This window comes from Solanum lycopersicum, chromosome 10, assembly GCF_036512215.1.
Source record: "Solanum lycopersicum chromosome 10, SLM_r2.1".
In the NCBI taxonomy this organism is placed as follows: domain Eukaryota; kingdom Viridiplantae; phylum Streptophyta; class Magnoliopsida; order Solanales; family Solanaceae; genus Solanum; species Solanum lycopersicum.
The window spans coordinates 61,040,374-61,062,619 of NC_090809.1; the positions used below are offsets into that span (position 1 = coordinate 61,040,374).

The 22,246-nt window shown below is 30.3% G+C and overlaps 3 protein-coding genes across 9 annotated transcripts; 2 read left to right on the plus strand and 1 right to left on the minus strand.

Annotated features, from left to right (window-relative positions):
• The first annotated feature begins 24 nt into the window (after positions 1–24).
• LOC101267365 (uncharacterized) lies at positions 25–2,600 on the plus strand. Its single transcript, XM_004249252.5, has 3 exons — positions 25–811; positions 973–1,353; positions 2,168–2,600. Exons 1-3 carry the CDS (start codon positions 593–595, stop codon positions 2,324–2,326), a joined length of 759 nt encoding a protein of 252 aa, XP_004249300.1. The 5' UTR covers positions 25–592; the 3' UTR covers positions 2,327–2,600.
• Positions 2,601–2,898: 298 nt separating this feature from the next.
• On the minus strand, positions 2,899–8,560 carry LOC101267663 (adenylyl-sulfate kinase 3). 7 transcript variants are annotated; one of them, XR_011212181.1, is made up of 9 exons: positions 8,382–8,560; positions 6,693–6,841; positions 6,331–6,480; positions 5,495–5,613; positions 5,333–5,417; positions 4,935–4,981; positions 4,674–4,827; positions 3,282–3,302; positions 2,899–3,137 (listed from the first exon to the last, which is right to left on the minus strand). XR_011212181.1 is itself a non-coding variant. In XM_004249254.5 (7 exons), exons 2-7 carry the CDS (start codon positions 6,814–6,816, stop codon positions 4,729–4,731), a joined length of 624 nt encoding a protein of 207 aa, XP_004249302.1. In that variant the 5' UTR covers positions 6,817–6,841; positions 8,382–8,560; the 3' UTR covers positions 4,446–4,728. The 7 variants fall into 7 exon arrangements, 2 of the variants coding, with proteins under 2 accessions (XP_004249302.1, XP_069146561.1); XR_011212180.1 differs by having other exon boundaries at positions 3,282–3,362; XR_011212178.1 differs by lacking the exon at positions 3,282–3,302.
• Positions 8,561–19,751: 11,191 nt separating this feature from the next.
• LOC101268154 (patatin-like protein 3) lies at positions 19,752–22,233 on the plus strand. Its single transcript, XM_004249255.5, has 2 exons — positions 19,752–20,938; positions 21,544–22,233. Exons 1-2 carry the CDS (start codon positions 19,997–19,999, stop codon positions 21,898–21,900), a joined length of 1,299 nt encoding a protein of 432 aa, XP_004249303.1. The 5' UTR covers positions 19,752–19,996; the 3' UTR covers positions 21,901–22,233.
• Positions 22,234–22,246: the final 13 nt, after the last annotated feature.

The window sequence follows — 22,246 nt, forward strand, 5'->3', positions numbered from 1 at the left end:
CTTCCACCTATCTACTATATCGCCATCATAACCAAACAAGAAGTTTCAAATATTCACTCTCCAAGGTGCAAGAAGACATTTTTCATATTGAGTGCCTTCATTCAATAAAAATCCCACATTAATTACCATCAAAGCCACTCTTTTTGACTTTTCAATTCCCAAAACAATCAAAACTCCGTAGCCGATGAAGTGATTGACAATAATGAGATCTCATGTTTTAGTGGTTAATTAAGTAATTGAAAGTTATGAGATTTCATGTTTAAATTTCAGTAGAAATAAAAATATTAGGTGAATTTTACATATTTATCGATATTTTAATGGAAAAAATTAGCTGGTAATTTATAAAATATGACATGTGAATCTAACTCAACCCCAGAATTTAGCTCATGATATAGAATATGCTCAAGTTCACGTAAGAGAGACCACTGGTCCATTCTCAAAACTCTAACCCCTCTAACATAAATAACCATGGAATTAGTCGAGATGTACACGTCTAGAGTGGTAAAAAGGAATTAGGACTCCTCTAAATTTCAAACTATTTAACCTCTACTACTCTTTAACTCCCCTGCTTTCATTCATTGAGAAAAAAAAAATGGATCTTCAAGAATGGGAACTTCTTTCTGATAATGGACTTCTTGAAGTACTCCATGATGATAGAGACAAATTTTTGTCTATGGAGTATACTTCTAGTTCCAAAAAAGTGCCAAATCAAGTAGTAATTCCATTACTAATTCAACAAGAACCAAGTATACAAAAGCCCCAAGAAGATGAAGAAGTCATTAAAGAAGTTATCACCAAGGTTCCACTTGAGGTAAACATGTTACCACCTAATATAAAAGTTTCAAACTTTAGATCGCGATCGTCTCATCTAAAAGCTTAAAGATGGTTATATTTTCATTGTAAGTCATCTTTCATGAGTTAAATAGTGCGATCGTCTCATCCGAAAGTTTAAATTGTATTGTATCTCAACAGGATGAGGAGGATAAAAAGTCTCAAGTTTTCTTCAAGAAAATGAAGGAAAGTGAATTTGAAAACATGAAGTTGGATTCACCCAAGTTTAGTAACAAGACTAGTACTGTGTCTCAAATTGATTCAATGAGTTTCCCCTTTGAGGTTAAAGCTGAAGTCTTGGAAGTTGAAAATGAGAGTTTGATCAAGAAAAGGGATAGTAATGAAGAGAAAAATAATGGTGGAGTTAATCTGTGGAACTGGAGATTGACTGGAATTGGTGCAATTTGTTCATTTGGGGTTGCAGCTGCTGCTGTTACGATTTGTATCTTTATTGGAAATCATCAAAAACAGAAACAGCATAAGCAGAATCAGAAGCTTAAATTCCAATTTTCTGATGACAAGGTTTGTGTAGTTATGTTGTCATGTTATTCTTGCAAGTTATGTTTCCATAATTGTTTTATCGAGCCGAGAGTCTGTTAGAAACAGTCTTTCTACCTCACAAATGTATAGTTTAGTCTGTGTACATCCTACCGTTCCCAAGACTCCTATCAGAAACAGTCTTTCTACCTCACAGAAGTAGGGTAAGGTCTGTGTACATCCCACCGTTCCCAGCTCCACTTGTAATGTCTTTCTACCTCACAGAAGTAGGATAAGGTCTGTGTACATCCTACCGTTCTCTGACTCCACTTGTGCATAAAGTGATCAGGGGAGGGGAAAAGTGTATTTTTCTTGAACCTGAGGGGACTTCTCAGAGTTAAAATCTTTCTGCGATATGCTTCGTTTACCTTCTTTTTGTTATGCTATAAGTTAGCAAAGCCTGAAAAGGCAAACACTTCGGCCTAACAAAAATGAGCAAAGAGGAAATGAGACGATGAGGTGACTCAGGTACCCCGTTTAGAAAGAGGGGGTGAAGATTTTTGGCATGTATCTTTCCCCGTCCCCCTTCATCAGGCAGTGATTATGTTTGAGGGTGTGTTACCAGAAATCGGGCTTGAAGCTCTCACCTTACCAACAAGCCTTGGTGGTATTCACCCTTCAGTAGCGTAGCCACATATAGTGAACTATGGTCAGTTGAACATCTTTAGTCCGAAAATCAATACATATAGATGAAAAACTACTGTCATTGGAAAAACCTCCAATCATCGTTCATTTTAATATGCCTCTTCGAATGAATTTCACCTCACTTATCTAACAAATTGTTCATGTTCAACTGCAGAAAATGAAGCAAGTGGTTCAGCAGCCTGCAACAAAACTGAATGAAGCAATCTGTGGAGTTAAAGGATCAGTTCCTGTGATGAAGAAACACATCACAGACGTTGAAGGATTACTTTTACGCTCCTTAGAGCAAATTCAAGACTGTTTATCAGTTTCTTGAATCGTTAGTGGATCAAACAACAGGTTTGCAGGTTCAACAGAACTCGATATTTAGCCTTATATATATGTAAAAAGTTATAGCAAGTGTAGGTGAATTTAGATCTCAACTTAGAATTCACAACGTCTAAATTGTAGATCCTAGTATCTAAGCACATCATCACTATACATGTCGTATATATATCTTATTCCAAATTTCTCATGAGTTTGTACTATTTGATACAATAGGTGCTTCTGTGTGTACTTTAATTTCCATGTCGCTCGATTTCTTTTTCAAACTTCTTTGATGTGCATTACTTGAGTCGAGGTTTTTCAAAAATAATCTTTCTACCTTTCACAATGCTATATACGTGTTACTTGAGTCGAGTGTCATTGATAGTAAAGTCTGACGTACACTCGTTTTGGAAGAATATAGTGTATGCAAACCTTTACTTACCCTACTACCCGGCAAATTATTTTCGAAATGAAAAAGGAAATATAGCAGTTAAGAAAACACAACAAACTAATAGGTATAAGTAGTACATAGCATTTAGAAAAAACAACAATAACAACAATAAAGTAGTGCGATAACCAAAACACAACAAACAACAATTGTTGTTAAGATATATATCAAAACAAAAAAACTACAAAATAATTCGAATTTCTTAATACAAAACAAAAATATTCTAACCTTTGATTAGATTCTGTATTTAAATACAAACATAGTAACTAAAACGAGCTATGAATTCAGTAACAAATCTACAAAACTGATAGACTTCAAATCCTGACTCGGACTGGGACTCATTCAGGTAGCCACAAGTCTGAATATTGATCATCTAATTCAGAATCAGAAAGCAAAGGATTAGGCAAAGGGACACAAAAGAAAGTTCGAACACAGAGAGTAAATCGACGAAATCCTTGAAAAGGAAAACAGAAGAGAAGATAAAGAACATCATCACTGCTCAATCTTTCTGTGTTACCATTGCAATATTGACAAAATTCTGCAGATAAATTTGCCATAGCCACAATCAGTTGACTGTTAAATACCATTCTTGCTTTGACTGCAAAAATTTAAATATTATTGAAACTTATAAATAGACACTGCAAATACAATCGTTTACCAAATAGAATACTATTTAGTATTTACTATTCATATTTCTACTTCTATTCTGTGAGTGGGATTCTTAAACTTAGACAGGTTTTATTATATTAAAAATTATTGAAAACAACACAGATTTATTTATCAATTTAATTATTTGGAGTTTGGAGGCCAAGTGGACGGTTAGTGCTATTTACTATTGGCGAATAACTTTTTTTAAAAAAAAAATGATAACGTTTAGCATGCAATTCTTTATAATTTTTATGATTGAATCTGCTAATAAAGTAGTAAGAGCCAGTAAATGTGTGACTAATCCCAGAAGTTGTTACTATTTCACATCATTAAAAAAAAACTAAGGAATTTATTTTAACAATCCTGGTATGCAGACTCGCTTATTGGCGTCTAGACTTGAATATATGAGTAAAAAAATTTTATGACAAAGGAAATCTGTAGCGGCTACCCTTTGCTGCGCACTGGGTAAAACTTCCGCTTATGTGCAACAGCTCGCAAATCACATCGGAGAGGTAACCCGCACTAGGCAAGCATTGCGACGAACTCAGCCCTTGCTTTCGCTGGTAAGGGGTTTCAAACTTGAGACCTCAATTATGGAAGTCTCAAGCCCAAACCACTGGGCCACCCCGAAGGATACATACGAGTAATATTTTTATCTTTGCTAATTTGAACTTGAGACTTCATGATTCTCGAGACCACTTCATTAACCATTAGGTCATCCTTAGGTGCTAAAAGAAACTAAAGAATTACTATGAAGTAGTCTACTTCCATTTTGAAATCAGTCTATTTCCAGCATCATATCCATAGTGTGTCCGTTAATCCTAGTTAGCAGATTCAGGTCCGTATCAAAATCACCAGTTAATCAAAGTTAACTGTCTCAGCTTCTCTGTGACAAGGTAACGATCGAGATCGTCTAGCATCAAGATGGTCACTAGCATGAAGACTGTTCACAGAAGCACCTTGACATCAATTCACTTCCAAGATGGATGAAAAAACACATCATTAAAGAGCAATTAGATGATCTCCTCAGAAGTTTGCGCGAAAAAGTAACAATGGTGATTATATGTCATACAAATGTTACAGTAAACAGATGAGAATTCGAGATGTCGATGGTGCATAACTAACTCTGCAGCATATAGTTGTTTAACCTTTGACATACTATGGACCTAGACACTAGATGAACGAACATATGTTTACCATCTAAAATTGATCATATCAAGAAAGCACATATAATGGTTGAAACAGAAGGAGGGAACTATACATTTTCGGCAATTCCCTCTGCTGAGTCTTTTCTTGTTATCTGCAGCAAGCACGGTCTAAGCTTCCAAAAAGCCTTCATTCTCCATATAAGAAACTACTTGCCCCGCCATCTCATGTGGTGTAGGAACTACTCCGTCTTTTAGTTGTATTTCAATCTAACCAGAGAAGTAAAAGTTTTGAACAAAAGTTATTACGAGAAAACAAAAGGGAATTAACAATATTTTGAAAGCTTAGCAGCAGCAGAAGTAATATTAATACATACCTCACAATTCAAAGGTGGTTCATAAGGATCATCTATTCCAGTAAAACCTACAAAATGAGGTGCTAAAAATTCAATAAAATTTGATGTACGAATACTAATAAAAGACAAAAGTTCGACTCAAATTGTCAGTCCTCTTCTGATAAACATCTTTCAAATTGGTGACTTACAACGACTATCAACTAATAGCGCCATGAAGCATGGCAACATAAATTACTCAAACAGTTTAGAATGCAAAATTTTAAGCAGAATAGCTGTTGACAGATGCAATTTATTATTTTAAGCAGAACAGCTGTGTATCTATTAACTGAGCAGAGTAACTCCGGATTACTCGAGTTAATCATCATTTGTAGGAATACAAATTTTATACAGATGTGGAAGCAATATAGGCTACAACACACCTTTGATTTTACCCTCACGAGCTAGCTTGTAGAGGCCTTTTGGATCTCTATCTTCACACAGTTGTAGAGGCATATTCATAAAAACCTGAAAGTCACAAGAAAAGGAATGTTAATAATGCAAAAGATAGATTACTACAACATATCAATGAACACGAGACTTGCCTCAATGAACTTTTTATCTGGCAATAATGCACGGCAAGCATCACGATCCTTTCTGTAAGGAGATATCAAACTTGCAATGCAAATTAATCCAGCATCTGCAAAGAGATTTGCAACTTCCCCTGAACAAATTCACGGGTAGTACAGAATCAGGAACTACAAAATATTTACCAATACGTCTCCCTACCAAAACTGAGAAATATCTAGTACAATTCAAAATTTTATCCACAAGAAACTAAAAGGTTCTGCTCAATCAGGTAGTATTGAAGTTATCCAGACACGCAATTCCCGTAAGGCCAAAGCTATTCCCACCAGTCGGGGAACAACAAGGAATTCCAACAAGGGGATTCAAAGAAATGCAAAATTGTTACATCTAGTAGCTTCCCTAGTGTTACGGAGATTGAACAGTTTATATATGTAGAGAAAAATTATTTTTACTCTACATGAGTGTAATTTCCAGATGAAAGGGTTCAATTGGGAACTTCGTTCCTTACCTTTAGCTCCCCCACTTATTCCCTCTCCATTACTACATTTATACACCATTTCCATGTAAGCCAAAATGGGGAGTGGACATGAATGGAAGGGTGGAAATAACCATCACCTTTTTTCATCTTTTGTTTGTTTCGTTGTTCCAAACCTCCCTCCTCTTCTCTTAGTGTTTACAAGTCGTTTGTGAACTTAAGAAATTGAAATAAGAAACCCCAGAGAGGTTGAAGACTATTCTTAAGTTCATCTACAGAGACAAAGATATGCAACATACTATTTGCTGAAGTTGTCTCCAAATATCTACCACATGCATCTCAAAATCTCACCAATAGACAATTTATGAATATACTTACCAGTCCTACGTATATTCTCAGTTCGGCTTTCTGGTGAGAACCCAAGATTCTTGTTCAGACCATGCCGAAGGTTGTCACCATCAAGAACGTATGAAAGCTTACCCTTTGACTGCAACTCTCTACCTAGGGAACATGCAAGTGTGCTTTTTCCTGCACAAATTCAGATAAAATCTTGAAAAACAATGGCAAATGCATGTTGAAAAAGTAAGCATCTAAAACCTTTGAACCCCTTGTGGCAGGCATTTTCTTCCCCGTCTCTAAACACCATTTTCTCATATTCCTCTAAACAAAAGTACAAATATACCAGTTCGCTGCAGCTAATACAATAGGCAAATAATAAGTAACTGAACGTTAATATCAACCTGATCCACTGAGACCCGTGATCCATACAACACATCCCTGTTGGTTAAGCAGCTTTTCCCTTTCCGCCTTCCCAACTGGATTTTCATGCCAGAATATGTTTGCCGGATTGCCCACAGTAGACATCAAGAAATAGTAACCTTTGACTTTCCTAATGACACATGAAAACACCAGAAGTTATTAAGAGCACCATGCTAGGTCCTATGGGCAGTTAATCAGTTGATGTGTTGGAACAGGATTCTCGTACGCCGATTACTTCAGCACAGATGAAAAGAATGAAGATTTTGGAGAATGTAGGGATTTTTATGGTTCAGAACACCCTTTTCTCTTCTGATCTTTGAAATCTAATTCACAGATGAAGAAGTACCACTTAACATTGACCTAAGCATGTTATGATACAACAAGGAGTAAGATAGTCCTTTCTATAAAAACGTGTTGACAAATCAAGTTAAAGGGGCATAAGAGAAGGGAATCACGAAGGTGCAAGAACTAACATTGCAAGATAGTCTAAAAAATTTTCTCATCCTTGTTAAATTAGGGTGTAAAAGTACTTTGATCATAAAAGAAGGCAGGACCTTGTTGGATCTAGTGATTATGGCCTCCAAAGGGAAGACAGACATTTAATAGATTGAAGAGATTTGTATTTGTTTACACCGTCAGTACACGAAAGCCTACATGGAAATACCAATGCTATGCTTTAAGCCACATAAACAAGTCGTGCAACATCATGATAAAACCCAAAAATCGAGTAAATAGCGAGATAGATAGGTACCACCAATTCCAAATTCCAAAAGCTATTGCCCATTTATTCTTCAGACCAATTTCTACCATGTATCTGATGAAAGGTCATTTCAAGGTATAAAGTAACAACAACAGCAATATACACAGTATAGTCCCACAAGGTGAGCTCTGGGGAGTTTACCGAGTACCCAGACCTTACCCCTACTACGCGGAAGTAGAGAAGTTGTTTCTTAAAGACCCCTCACTCAGGTAACACATATCAAAGGATTTGAGAAACACTCTCAATATTTTCAGTTTGTATACATTTTCCAATTTACATATGTTACATTCAATTTCAAAAACCTTCCACAAGATAATGGTAAGGTCTGAATACATTCTACCCTTCTTAGACCTCACTTGTACGATTCCAATGGATATGCTGTTGTACATTCAATTTCAAAGACGAGATACAACAATAACAACAACATACCCAGTGTGTTCTCCAACACCAAGTGACTTAAGGTAAGTATTAAGCAAGCTATCTAAGTTGAATAAAGAATATCAAAGCTCTTCTCTATTGCATTTTCACAACTCACAAACAAAAGGTACATGTTTTAATCAAATGTAGCTAACTTTTAGTTGCTAAATCTCAATTCCCCATTAAAAGCACAAAAAGCTCCCCCCCACCCAAACAAGCAAATGGGATCTTAAGATCTCTAGTGAAAATTAAACTCTCATTCTCTTGGTATTTCCATCAAAGATCAAACCTTTCCACAAAACAAAAAATACCCATCATAACCAAAATCCAAAATTTCCCAAGAAACCACTTTTTTTAACACAATTTGGAGAAACCTAATACACAAGTAAAACAAGAATGCAAATTTATATCACCCCTCATTAAGAAATCAAACAATCTAAAAGATCTAAAAGAAAAACAAAGCATATGGCCACAAAATATGATTTTTTTTTACCTGTTAAAGAAGAACCCAATAGGCTGAAATTACAGGAAAATTTTGAGCTATAAAAGAGCAAAAATATGAATTTGTTGTTTTCTTCAACATTTATGATACAGATTGAAAACTCTAAGCCGTTACTCACTCTATTATATTTAGACACATGTCCTAATTAGTTCATAAAATCATAATTCCCCAGTTTCATGAAATGAATTATTAATATGATAAATTATTAAATTTTACTATTTTCGTCTCATTTTATGTCACTTTTTATTTTTTGAAATTCAAACAAATCTATCTTTTAACAATAAATTTTTCATAAATATGTAATTTCATTTCAAAAAAATTGAAAATTCCATATGCAAATGTCTGGTTAAAATTAAACTGTCTGACTCTTAAAAAATGAAAAGTACCACGTAAAATGAAACAGAGGGAATAAAATTTATATACAAATATATAACTCAAATTGATTTGTATCGTAACAACTCTTATTAAAATATATTTTAAAAATCATATATTTATTGTGTTATATAGATAATTAGATAATAAAAAAAATATTAATTTTGTTAAGTATTACATGATAAAATTATAAAATATATAAAAATTAGACGGGTTAAATTTTGAATCAATTGTTAAATCATTTTAAGTCAATTTATATCGATTCATGTAATTTTTAATAATTATTAATTCACTTATTTATTGACTCCACTAATCATCTTAAATTCAATTTATTTATTTTGTCACGATTTAATAATTGTATGTTTGGTACAAATAAAATACTCTTAGGAGAAACTGAAGTTAGGATAAGTTTTAATTTTGTAATATTGTGTATGAACAATAATTTATTTTCCAAAAAGTTCAACTTCTTAATTGAAAAAAAAAAGAGGAATATGTGTGACTCAACGTGAAAGCCACAAATTTAACATGTCCTTCCTTATTATATTTTTGTATGTGAATATTTTTTTTTTCTGTTTAATTAGTCACGGAGCTTAAATATTTTTTGTATTTGATTATTTTTAATTTTTTATTAAATTAGTTAATTAAAGAATTTGAATAAAATTTTCAATTCGGAGACTCAATACTTATATTTGTGACACGAGATATCTTAATGATAAGTAATTATACTAGTGTAATACTACTAATTAGTTACAAAATCTAAAATTTTAACTTTTATATAATTGTTGAAATATTAATTAGGATGAAAAAAAATTAAGTAAGATAGGAATAAATAAATGAAACTTACGTAGACATATCTTTTGGACATTTAATTTATCAACACAACTGAAGTATATATACTACATATACATTCTATTGTATATGTTGTGTATATGTGTATATACATTGTTTGTATATTTTGTAAACTAGATAACTTGAAGTCACTTGTATCATGTAATGTTCAAAATAAATCATTATGACCATTTTACATGAGACTAGTGTAAATAAGAGAAATTTTGAATGTTTATAAGTTTGACTTTATAAGTTAATTTTGGATATAGAAAATATTTATTTTATGGTTGATACCCCCTTTGAACTTATATATACGTATAGTTACTCATTCGAACTATCACAAATAATTTATTAAATCATCACAATTTTCCATAAAAAAATTTCGTCAAAAAATATGCAATCAATGTGCGTCTCTCTAAAAGGTAAACAAACTATATTACTATATCTTTTTATATGTAATGAATTAGGTGCGCCATTACATATGAAAATTGTAGGTCAATGAGCTTTCTTTCAAATACCACCAATTTTTTGTAATTTAATGTACAAAATGAAGCATCATGATCATTTTATCATAGACTAGTGTAATTGTAAATAAGAGAAACTTTGAACGTTCATAACTTTGGCTTTAGATGGTTAACAAAACTCTATTTCATGTTCCATACCTCATTTGTACTTGTAAATATCTATAATTAATCATTCAAACTAACCCACATAATTTATTAAATCATTATAAACACCCACAAATTTGTTTGTCAAAAAACTACATGCATTCAATGTGTGCCTCTCTTGAAGGCAAACAATGTATACTACCATATATTTTAGTACGTAATAAATTAGGTGAGCCATGACATATGAAAATTGTAGGTCAATGAGTTTTCTTTCAAATGCCACCAAATTTTATATCATTTAATGTTTCAAGAAGAATATTATGATCGTTTTACCAGAAACTAGTGTAGTTGCAAACAAGAGAAATTTTGAATCTTCATAATTTTGGCTTTAGATATTACTTTCGGATATAGAGAAACTCTATTTCATGTTTCATACCTCATTTGAACTTATAAATACCTATAATTATCCATTCGAACTAACACACATAATTTATTAAATCATCACAAACACCCACAAATTTTTTTGTCAAAAAACTACATGTAATCAATGTGTGCCCTCTTGAAGGCAAACAATATATACTATCATATATTTTAGTACGTAATAAATTAGGTGAGTCATGACATATAAAAATAGTAATTCAATGAGTTTTCTTACAAATTCTACCAATTTTGTATTATTAATTGTTTAAAGTAAAGTATTATGACAATTTTATCAGAAACTAATGTAGTTGTAAATAAGAGAAATTACATACAATCAACGTGTGCCTCTCTTGAAGGCAAACAATGAAATTCAATAATTAATTGGACAAAAACAAAATTATATATAAAAGATTATTATTAGGAGTATCTATTAATAAACATATTGTTATATATGATTTTCATAAACAAAGTGAATCAAAAAGAAGAATAAATAATTTTGAAGAGAAACAAATATACGTAGAAAAGAATTAAAGAAAATAAAGGAGACAAAAAAAGAGAACAAGTCTCTTACAAAATGATTGACAAATAAAAAGGAGAGATAAAAGAAGAATAATAAAACAATAAATTTTATCTTTTCATGAAAAAACAGAGAAAAATAAGGGAAGAAAAATACTTTACCTTTCAAGAAAAAAAAGAAGGAGCAATCAAATGTGTTTAGAGAAAAATAAAGGGATTGAAAATACAAATTTTTAAGAAAAAGCAATTCAAGAAAAAAAAAAAGGACCAATCAAACGTTTTTAGAGAAAAATAAGGGGAACAAAAATACATTTTTTATGAAAAAGCAAAATAACTATTGAATGCCAAGTCCTTTTTTTTGCCAATAAATTAAAAATGGGCTATTTTGTGCCGATTTAGTCTATAGGTTATCATGGTGTGCCATTTAATCTAGAATTTTAGTAGTAATATTTTGAAAAACCTACGTAATTAGACATATTTTATTACTTCCTCCGTTTTAAAAAGGATGACCTAGTTTGACTTGGAACGAAATTTAAGAAAAGAAAGAAGACTTTTTAATCTTGTGATTCTAAATTTAAGAGTTTCCTACCATATATTGAGGAAGATATACTTAGATACATGTGTTTTTGTATCAGTTATCAGGGAGAGAGACGAGCAATATGAGTCGGGAGACGAGCGAGATTCGTTAGGTATCACAAGTACAGGCGGATCACACTACATGTATTTGTATGTATTTGGTGTGATTCACATGTATCTAGCTGCCAGACTTATAGAAAGAGTGGCAAGCGAGATGGGAGAAAAGCGAGGGAGTATCTAGAAAAAATTACACCAAATTTTGACCCATCATCCCGAAATACATTTATCAGAACGTATTTGAAGGCACTAAAATTTGATAAGATACGTGATATTACAAAGTAGAATGTATCTAAGTAATTTTTTCCCTAAACTAGTGAAATTTATGTAAGTTTCCTAATATCTTCATCATTAAGAATCAGTCGGGTTAAGACGAGTTCAAAATTTGAAGGTCGTTCAATCTTACACCTCAAGTTAATATATAATAATAACTAGATATATATAGATACCAAATTTTGTCTATGATATATATTTTTTTCAATATTACAAAGATTGATAGATATCCAATAATTAATTAATAATATATGAATTTATTCATACATGTAATGGAGTTTTCTTGTCCTTTTTCTACCTTATTTCTTTCTGTCTATAGGGGACAGACTATGATATAATTCAGTATATTTGCTTAGTTGTTCTTGTTTTTAACATATATGTTTTTAATTTTAAAAAATGTATAAATTTTGGTTGCATTTATATTAGAAGACCATATTATTAATTCAATTACAATTTTATGATATTAGAATGAGGTTGATGTAAGAATTTATAATCATAAATTTTAAATGTTGGATGTGCTTAGGGCGATAGAAATACTCTTTCGTTTCCTTTTTATTATGTATAATATTTTATTTTATTTTTTTCTTTTATTTAATATTTGATATTTATTTTAAGATATTGATCGATTCAGATATATGTCATGTAATAGCGATTGAGGGGAAACTTAGGCTATGAAGACCCCTACCCATTTGGGTAAATTTTTCTTTAATGTAGGTCATAATTAATATCAGTATAATGAGGAATTACTTTTGAGATTTACAAACTTTTATGTTTCTTTTATTGTATTCAAATAAGTGAGACATCAAAATTTAATGTATATATCTTTTTTTAGTTAAAAAATAGATAAAAATAGAAAAATATAAGTTTTTAATCAAAATTTTCTCGCAAGATAATTCTCCAAACTCCTGAATGCTTCTCTAAACCTACACATAATGGGAATTAATTAGCATACTATTATTTAAGCTTCTATGTGTATGTGTATAAAACAAGTTCCTTAATAATGTTTTCTAATTTTCATGTTTAGTCGATTAAATTATTTTTTTAGAAAAATAATTTTTTAAATGAGGAAAACAACCTTTTAAATCAAAATAGAGAATAATTTACTTGAGTGACATATTATAAGTTCATTATCTCTTCTCAACCAACCCAACATTTTCACCGCCTCTTCTTGACCATCCATGCCCCAAACCTCACTCCCCATCTCATCGACTTATCCGATAGGCCGATACTCTCATAGTATTTGCTAAATAATATATAAATACTTTTTGAAATAATACATTTTAATCGATCTATTTTCTAAGAAAACATGATTTTATAAAAACACATTTTTCGTAAATAATTTTTCTTCGTATCAAACGCAACTTTATTTAGTCTTGTTACACTAGTGCTCATACATATATAACATAACCAGCTATATATATATATATATATATATATACTTCCCCGTTTAAAAAAGAATAACTTTATTTCCTTTTTTAGTCTGCTTAAAAAACAGACCCTATTTATTTTTTAGTCTGTTTCAAAAAGAATGATTATTTCCTTTTTTGGCAATACTTTAACTTTAATTTTTCACATGACATGTTTAAGACCACAAGATTAAAGGGTATTTTGGTACATTTGACATAACTTTAAATTAGAACCACAAGATTAAAAAGTTTCTTTTTTTTTTTTTCGTTTCAAATCAAACTAGGCCAATCTTTTTTAAACGGAGGGAGTATATATAGATATTTTTTTAAAAAAAAACTCATGCCTATGAACCTAATAATTGAGGGAAAAAGAAAAAGTTATATAAGCAATGAGTAGTATTTGAAGATTAATATTCCCTTTTATCCATTAGTGTTTAATTAATTGATTAATTAACACCAATATCAGACAAAAATGACTATTTTAATATATGAATATTAAAAGCCTTTTAATCCAAAAAAGAAAAGAAAAGAAAAGAACAGAATGAATAATATTGAATTAACTAACAACCTCTCATAATTAAAGTGACAAAAACATGATTAGCACACCAAATTGTTTGGTAGAAGAGCTAAATTTATGATTAAATTTAGTTTTATTGTCGGAAGTGAATTGAATTTATTTATTTTAATCAAACTTTGGATTATTATTATTGTAACTTGCTTATCACTTATTTAAATTGTAGAAACATTACGTTGAAATTTTATATCTGTCGAAATATTTTATTATTATAACGAACAAGTAAATGTGAATGGCAAAAAAATAATTGAATTGCTTATTTTTCATTTTAATTACTCTTTAATTTTTTATAATCTCTTTTTTTTCATTTGTTTGATTGATAATTTATTTGGTCTTTTAAGCTAATCTTTACCAACTAATTAATAATTTATTGGTGTGTCCCTACTTGAGCCAACATAAAAAATCTTCCTTGATTTGCTCTATTTGATCCCTCACAAGTCACAATAATGTGTGGCTCTTTTTTTTATTTTTTTGCGATGTTTTAACTCATCTTTTGTCTCCAATTCCACGAACTGTCGGTGATCCCAATTAACCTTTATCACCATTTCGAATTTTATCATCATAATTCGATGTATAAAGTATTCTGCATGTGTATCGAGTTTAAGAGAGTTGTATCTTTAAAGGATGCGATTCAGATAATTTATTTTTGTATAAGTAGTAGTGGTTATTTTCACGATTTGATTGATGGTTTTTAACGACAATAGTTTAGTTACCGTTAAGTATTTTTTAGAGGCAATTGACGTTTTTTTATAAATGTCTTGAAAGTCTATAGCGACGTCAATATCGAATTTTATGATAATTAACTAATGTTGGTAAATATTTTATTGCTCTTTGTTAATGTATATATATAATACTACTAAAAATTGCTTTCATTACAATAAAAATACAATTATATCATTACTTCGAAACTGATCTCCTTCTAAAATGATGTTATTCTTTCGTACATTACTTTATTTTTATAATAACAAAAATATTGAAAGTTAATTTTAAATAAAAATTCAGACGTTAAAGTAAATTATTTTTATACATATAATTATTTAAAATTGTATATTTATACTTATTCAACGTATCAAACGACAGTATAACCTTAGGCTATCTAATAACATAGTAGGTAAGATATTTTAATGCTTATTGTGGAAATTCATGAGTAAATATATAAGCATTTTACTTGTCTTATCAAATAATATAAATTCTAAATATAAATAGATCCCTTTCAATTATGATATGGAAAATTATTGAAATAAAAAGTTGTTCACCGCTTTAAATCAAATTTATTTATTTTATTTACTTTATTACTATCTTATAAATTTATTGTTATAAAACAGTAGTTAGACACATTTATAACAGTACTTGATTAAGTTAATTAGTAGTTAATTATTCAACGACCAAGAGTGGCATGTAATCTTTTTCTTTTTTCCACACAATATTTTTACGTGGAGTTTTTATTAATTTAAATTCGTATCAAGATAAATAATAATTAGAATTAAAAATTTGTCACAAAAATATTTTAAACGTCAATATATATGTGGAAAAAAATAAATTTAACTAGTATATTAATATGTATATGGCTCCGCCACTATGCATAAGCCGCAATATTGAAGAGATAAATACTCTTTAACTCTCTATTGAGTATCGAGATTTTTTTTATTTCTAAACTTCAGACTCTACTTATTCTATGTGAAACAAATTACGATGATAAAGTGGTTAATTATTCAATGTACATGCAAGTTATTTGTATTTAAACTTTCACTATAGAGAAAAAAATCTTAATTATTATTATCGCGTACTAAATTGTAACGCAAAAAATATGACATTATAATATACATACAAAATACAAATGAGATTTTAAAAAATAGAAGTGAGGTCCCCTACCTATTCTTACATGTTATTGTACTATTTAGGTAAGTACTATATGCAAATTCTAGTTAGTCGGTGAAATATTAAATTCAGAGCTAAACTAAGACAAATAAATTAAATTAAAAAAAAAAGACATTTTCAGACATTGATATTAATTTTATAAACTACTTAATAAATATATGGCATATACAACTAAATATAGTCGATTAAAATACCTACACTTTTAATGCTCTTGCTCAGATTTTCGCCTTTCTAAATAGATTAAAGTTTCATAACATATTGACGAAGACCTCCGAACCGAGGGTTTTGATCGGTAGAAGGGATGAGAAATTGGTTGTTATTTTTGTGAGGGAAAATTAAATTACAACAAAGTCTCATTGACATTAAGTACATTTATTTATTATATATGCGAGTTGTACGTAGACTATCTAATTATAACACAATAGGTGAGATATTAACACTTAATTAAAGTTCGTGAGTAAATGCATATGCATTCCACTTGTCTTGTCAATTAATGACCTATATATATATAGTTAATTAGACAATATTTTATAATAATAATTAAAAGAACTACTAATAGTAGAGTAACATAAATTCTAAATAAAATCCTTTGAGTTATGGTATGTAAAATTACCAGTATTGGTCTCCCAAACTGGTGTTTTAGTCAAGTTTTGATTAATTTTAATTTATATTACGTAAAATAATGATCGTTAATAAATGAATTTTTATTGAGGATATTTTAAAATTTAATATATATGTAAAAAAGTTAGTTTAACTAATATATACATTATAATTTTCTATAAATATATATTATAAAGACCAGACTACAAATATCACATGATCATATATGCATGCAAAATACAGATGCAATTATTTTAAAAAAAAAAAAAATCAGAACTGAGGTCCCCTACCAGTTCTTACATGTTTTTGTAATATCGGTGAATAATATGACACTGAGAAATCTTAAAATTTGTGTCAAGTTAAATTAACGAAAAACAAATTAAATCGAAGAAAGCATTAGCAATTAATATTAATTAAATTAACTATTTAATAAATATATGAGATATAATTAGACGTAATCGATTATATAAACAAAATTGAATATTATTTTGCTTTAATAAAATCTCATTAACATCAAGTATATTTTTACTCAAGATCAAATCAATATTTCCGATCCCTACCTAGCTTGAAAGGGAGTGTTAAAAGTATAACTTAATAACCACAAGTCATTAAGGTCGGTCCATTAATTTAGCTTGTCTGGTTAATTAACTTATTGTTCGATATAGTTTGTTAGATTTTTGTTTTTGTAGTCGACCTAAGTTGTATCCTTACTTTTGAGGAGGGACCAGGTCTTTAAACCGTGTGTGGGACGAGTTCTTGCCTCATACCGCTCACGAAAAATATTTGAGGGTCACAAATCTTAGTCAAATACTTGTGCATGAATTAGTTGATATTTTTTTCATGAAGTGGACATATCATAAAACTATACTACTTAATTAGAGTACATGAAATATATATGTTTGTTGTGAAAATTGGTTAGTATATAGTACTCTTAGCTGTAAATTGGAGGACCCCTACAAGTACAATTAATTTTGAATCTACCAAACTAGAAAACATATTTTTTTTTTGGTAAGAAAAAATAAAAGTATAATGAAAATGAAAGAAACAAGAATTATGGAATATCTTGAATATCAATGTTCATTAATTAATGGGGTCTTATTCATTTATAATTATGTTGGTAAGAAAAGGTCCATTCATTTAAGAACTCATATTTTTTTACCCTTTGACCTTGAATAGTTTTCTTTTTTTAACTTAACTAGTTGTTCAACTTAATTAAATAGATTATGGAAAGAAAAAGTATGGAGTTATGATTATGAGTTCGAAATCTAAATTACTTAAAAGTAAAATCTTTAATATATATAATATACTATTTTCAGATAAACTTATAAAGTAACACATAATATGTTCAATTCACTTTTATTAATGATATCGATCAAACAAAGGAGATATTAACTCTGTTTAGACTAAGTAAAAGCGAAACTTAAAAATGAATCATTAATAGATATTCGTGAAATAGAAAGGCTTCAATCAAGAAAGAGCAATTTTTCCCTTATAAATATTACAAGTGAGAAAAGTATTTTATTTTTTTTTACCTTTTATACTTTTATTATTATTATTTTTAATAAAATGATAAAATATATTGACAAGTAAAAAAAGTAAAATATCAAGGAATATGTAGGTGTAAGTGTAACTAACTACGGTCCACGACAACTTTACAAGTCCCTACCTTCGGATTTTGCATTGATTGGTACGGTTGGTTTAAAAGACTCGTTTCACTAGTAATATTGTCTGTTTTAATCGGTAACGATATCTTGAAAGAGAAAAGACACGCAAATTTAAAATAATCTTGTGTTTGAATCTTACTAATTGCATTTTTTTGTTTTATTTTTTAAGAAGAGCATGTCTACTTTAGCACTTGGACATCCTTCGTGAAATTTCTGGCTCTGTCACTATCTTTAGTTAGATTCGAATTTCCATGACTTAAAATACGTTGACACAATAACTCTCCTGTGTAGCTCGGATCGACGATATAAAATTTGTCCAGAATATTATCAATATCATCGCAAATTTTATATGTGGGATCTTCATTCACCTAAAACGTCAAGTTACACCTTCGTTAAAAACTTACAAAATTTACAAGTCTATCAATCATTCTCTTTGATCGATCCTCATCGGCCCGGCCGGCACCGGCACCTCTCCTTCATGAGCCATCAATATTGTAACGACCAAATGATACTAACCAAGCCAATTTTGTCATGCATTATATATATATATATGAAAGTAGGTAAAGTAAGCAAAAAGTAAGTTTAAAAAACACCAATAATCGACAATATCATTATACTTGCCCCCTACCATTTGAGATCTTTATTGATGTCACGTACCATGCATGGACACAAAGCAATTTATGCAAATTCAGAAGAATTTAACTTCTTATGTATAGTACAAATAAATGTACAATATTTTTTTCTTACATAATTACATCATTTATTATAAAAAAACAAAATCTCTAAAAAAAGTTTGAAGTGTAAACCAATTATTTTAAAAATATAATCTTTTATAATAATTTTAAATACGACTTGAATATATTGACTATGTTTGATAATCGAAGTATAAAAAATGTGAGATAAAATGATGCGAAACATGAAGTTTATGTTCAAATTCTAACAAAATAAAAAATATTAGGCGATTTTTTTCATCTTGTCATATCTTGAGTAATTACTCAAAGTTATAGCAGATATTTAATAGAAGGAAAAAAGGACAAATATATTTTCGAACTATCGTAAATGATATGCAAAATACTTTCCGTGATACTTTTGGGACATTGATGCTCTTGTCATCTAAAAACTAGAGCATATATACCCTATATACCAACAGACATACCCGTGTCATAATCTTATCCACCGATTTGATATTTATTAACGAATAAAATTGTGTCATGTGTCCCTATTTAGTCTTTCGTTAGAGTGAAGAGTATCCATACTCTAGTTTATGGACAACGGAAGCACCAATATCCAAAAATATAACAAAAAATATGTACATACCATTTTAATAGTTTAACAATATATTTATCTTTTTTCTTTAAGAAAATTAATAAAAATGCACACAAACACTAATTTCAACTTAAAAACTAATTCAAAATATGTGTCTATATGACGAGAGTATAATCACACTCATTCAAATATAATGATCAACATAAAATTAAAAAAAAAAAGATTACAATAACCCTACTTTCAACAACAACAATAATATATGTGTATACTCAGATCTTATCATTATTCTATAAATAAATAAAAAAAATTATCAATAAAATATTATAAACAATTTAACGAATTATATAATCAAATAAATCGAAGTGTAACCATAAACAGAGCACACACCCTCCACCCCCAGCCCCACACAAGAAGAAAAACGCCCTGCGGCCTGCGGTTTTCATTCTTCTACAACTCTGTGACTCTGTGTATCTATATGTATATATACACTTGTCTACCTGTTTTTTTCACCATTCTTCTCTTCTCAATCCTTTGATTTCTTCAAAAAGTTTAAAAATCAAACACAAAAATGGCAGCAGCTGCAATTTCTACAATCTCAATGATCGATTCCAACATGGAAGTTGACAAATTAACTTACGAAATCTTCTCCATTCTCGAAAATAAGTTCCTCTTTGGCTACGATAGTGACCCAAAACTTTCTCCTGCATGCAGAGAGAATCGCAATTTCTCAACCCCTTTCGCCGGAAACAAAAATGTCCCCGCCGGAAAAATCAGGATTCTCTCTATCGACGGAGGTGGGTCTACTAATGGCATCCTCGCTGCTAAATCTTTAACCCATTTGGAAACAACCCTTCGTCGGAAAACAGGAAAGAAAAACACCCACATTGCTGATTTCTTCGATGTAGTCGCTGGGTCCGGTACCGGCGGGATCCTCGCTACTCTTCTCTTCACTCGAGGGAAAGATGGGGTTCCTCTTTTCACAGCAGAGGAAGCTCTGAAATTCCTAATCGAGAATAACCGGAAAATCTCTCGATCTTCTTCAAATGGTGTTTTCCGGCATGTTTTCCGTCCACCGGTGAAGGTGTTCGGAAAAGTGTTCGGCGATTTAACTTTAAAAGAAACTGTAAAAGCAGTTTTAATCCCCTGCTACGACCTCACCACAAGATCACCGTTTCTTTTCTCCCGTGCTGATGCTTTAGAAATGGACGGCTGTGATTTTAAGCTGGCAGATGTATGTGGGGCCACAATAGCTGATCGCACGGTAGAAGTGAAATCAGTTGATGGAAAACGAAAGATCACAGCCGTTGGTGGTGGGGTCACCATGAATAATCCAACGGCTGCTGCTATCACTCATGTTCTTAACAATAAACAAGAATTTCCCTTTGCTAATTCAGTTGAAGATTTGTTAGTTATTTCATTGGGAAACGGAGAATCAGATTCCGGCACCGGAAACATGACGTCATCACCGGCGGCACTTGTTAAGATCGCCGGAGATGGAGCTGCCGACATGGTACGTAAAAAAATTTATTCGGTTCATGCAAATTATCCCGTACTTCACCAACACGATCGTGATAAAATGATAAATATTATTTATTTGTTAATTAGTCGTTACTGTCAATTAGTCGAATCTCGATACGAGCAATGGACATTGAATGAGAGGCCAAAAACAAAGTTGGTACTTTAAAATTAATGAGTTTTTATTATTATGGGACCTTCAATTACTTAATTTACGTACTAAATTGTCCAACTAAATCTTTTGATTAAATAGTTTCCCTAACTATATAGTAGTAATTTATTAGGAACTTTAATTTGGAATATTAGGTAAGTATTTGTATTAAGTATAAACATCGTGAAAAACAAGTGTATCGAACTGTCTTTTTTTTTTTATTTAGGTTATTGTTTGTTAAATATTATCATCGATGCTGGTATTAAATAGAGTTAACTCCTCACTTATAATGTTCATATCGATTAATCATGCTCAAATACAACAATTGTTCTGGCTCTATTATATCTTTTGTTTATTTCTTCTGAAATAATCGCGCAAACACTTCAAGTAACTTGATTGTATAAATATTTTTTATATCGTAAACTTATTGTTACTTGTAACAAATGCAGGTAGATCAAGCAGTATCAATGGCATTTGGAGAATTTAGAAACAATAATTATGTTAGAGTACAAGGAAATGAAATAATTGTGGGGAAAAAGCATATGATAAAAGATGAAAAAAAGAGAAAATCAATTGCAATTGCTGAGGAAATGCTAAAGCAGAAAAATGTGGAATCCATATTATTTCAAGGGAAAAAATTGATGGAAAAAACAAATTTGGAGAAATTGGAAATATTTGCAGGTGAATTAATCAAAGAAGAAGAAATGAGGAAAAATAGTATATTATCTCCAGTTGTTTTGAAACAATCATCATCATCTCCAAGAACATCATCTGCAACAAGCTTATCGACTATTTCATCGTGTTAAATTAAAATAATACGATGCATTATGATCATATATTAGCTCGATTTTAAGTTAGATTAGTAAGACGAGTTAACTTAACTCGTTTTAATCCATGGGTTTGAAGCCACTCGTGATGAATGATAATCTTAAACATCCGAGTTTGCGCTTAAGTTTTTGTTTTTTTTTTTTGAAATTTTAGGTTTGATTTTATTGTAAAATGTATATTTAGATTATGAATCTTGATGAATGTGTGTGTATTTTTGTTGTTAATATTATGAATATATTGCTTATTAAGAGCAATGGTAAGCACTTGATGGTAGTAATTTGTATGTTTATATCAACACTAGTTGTGTGAAATGATTTTTGTGTC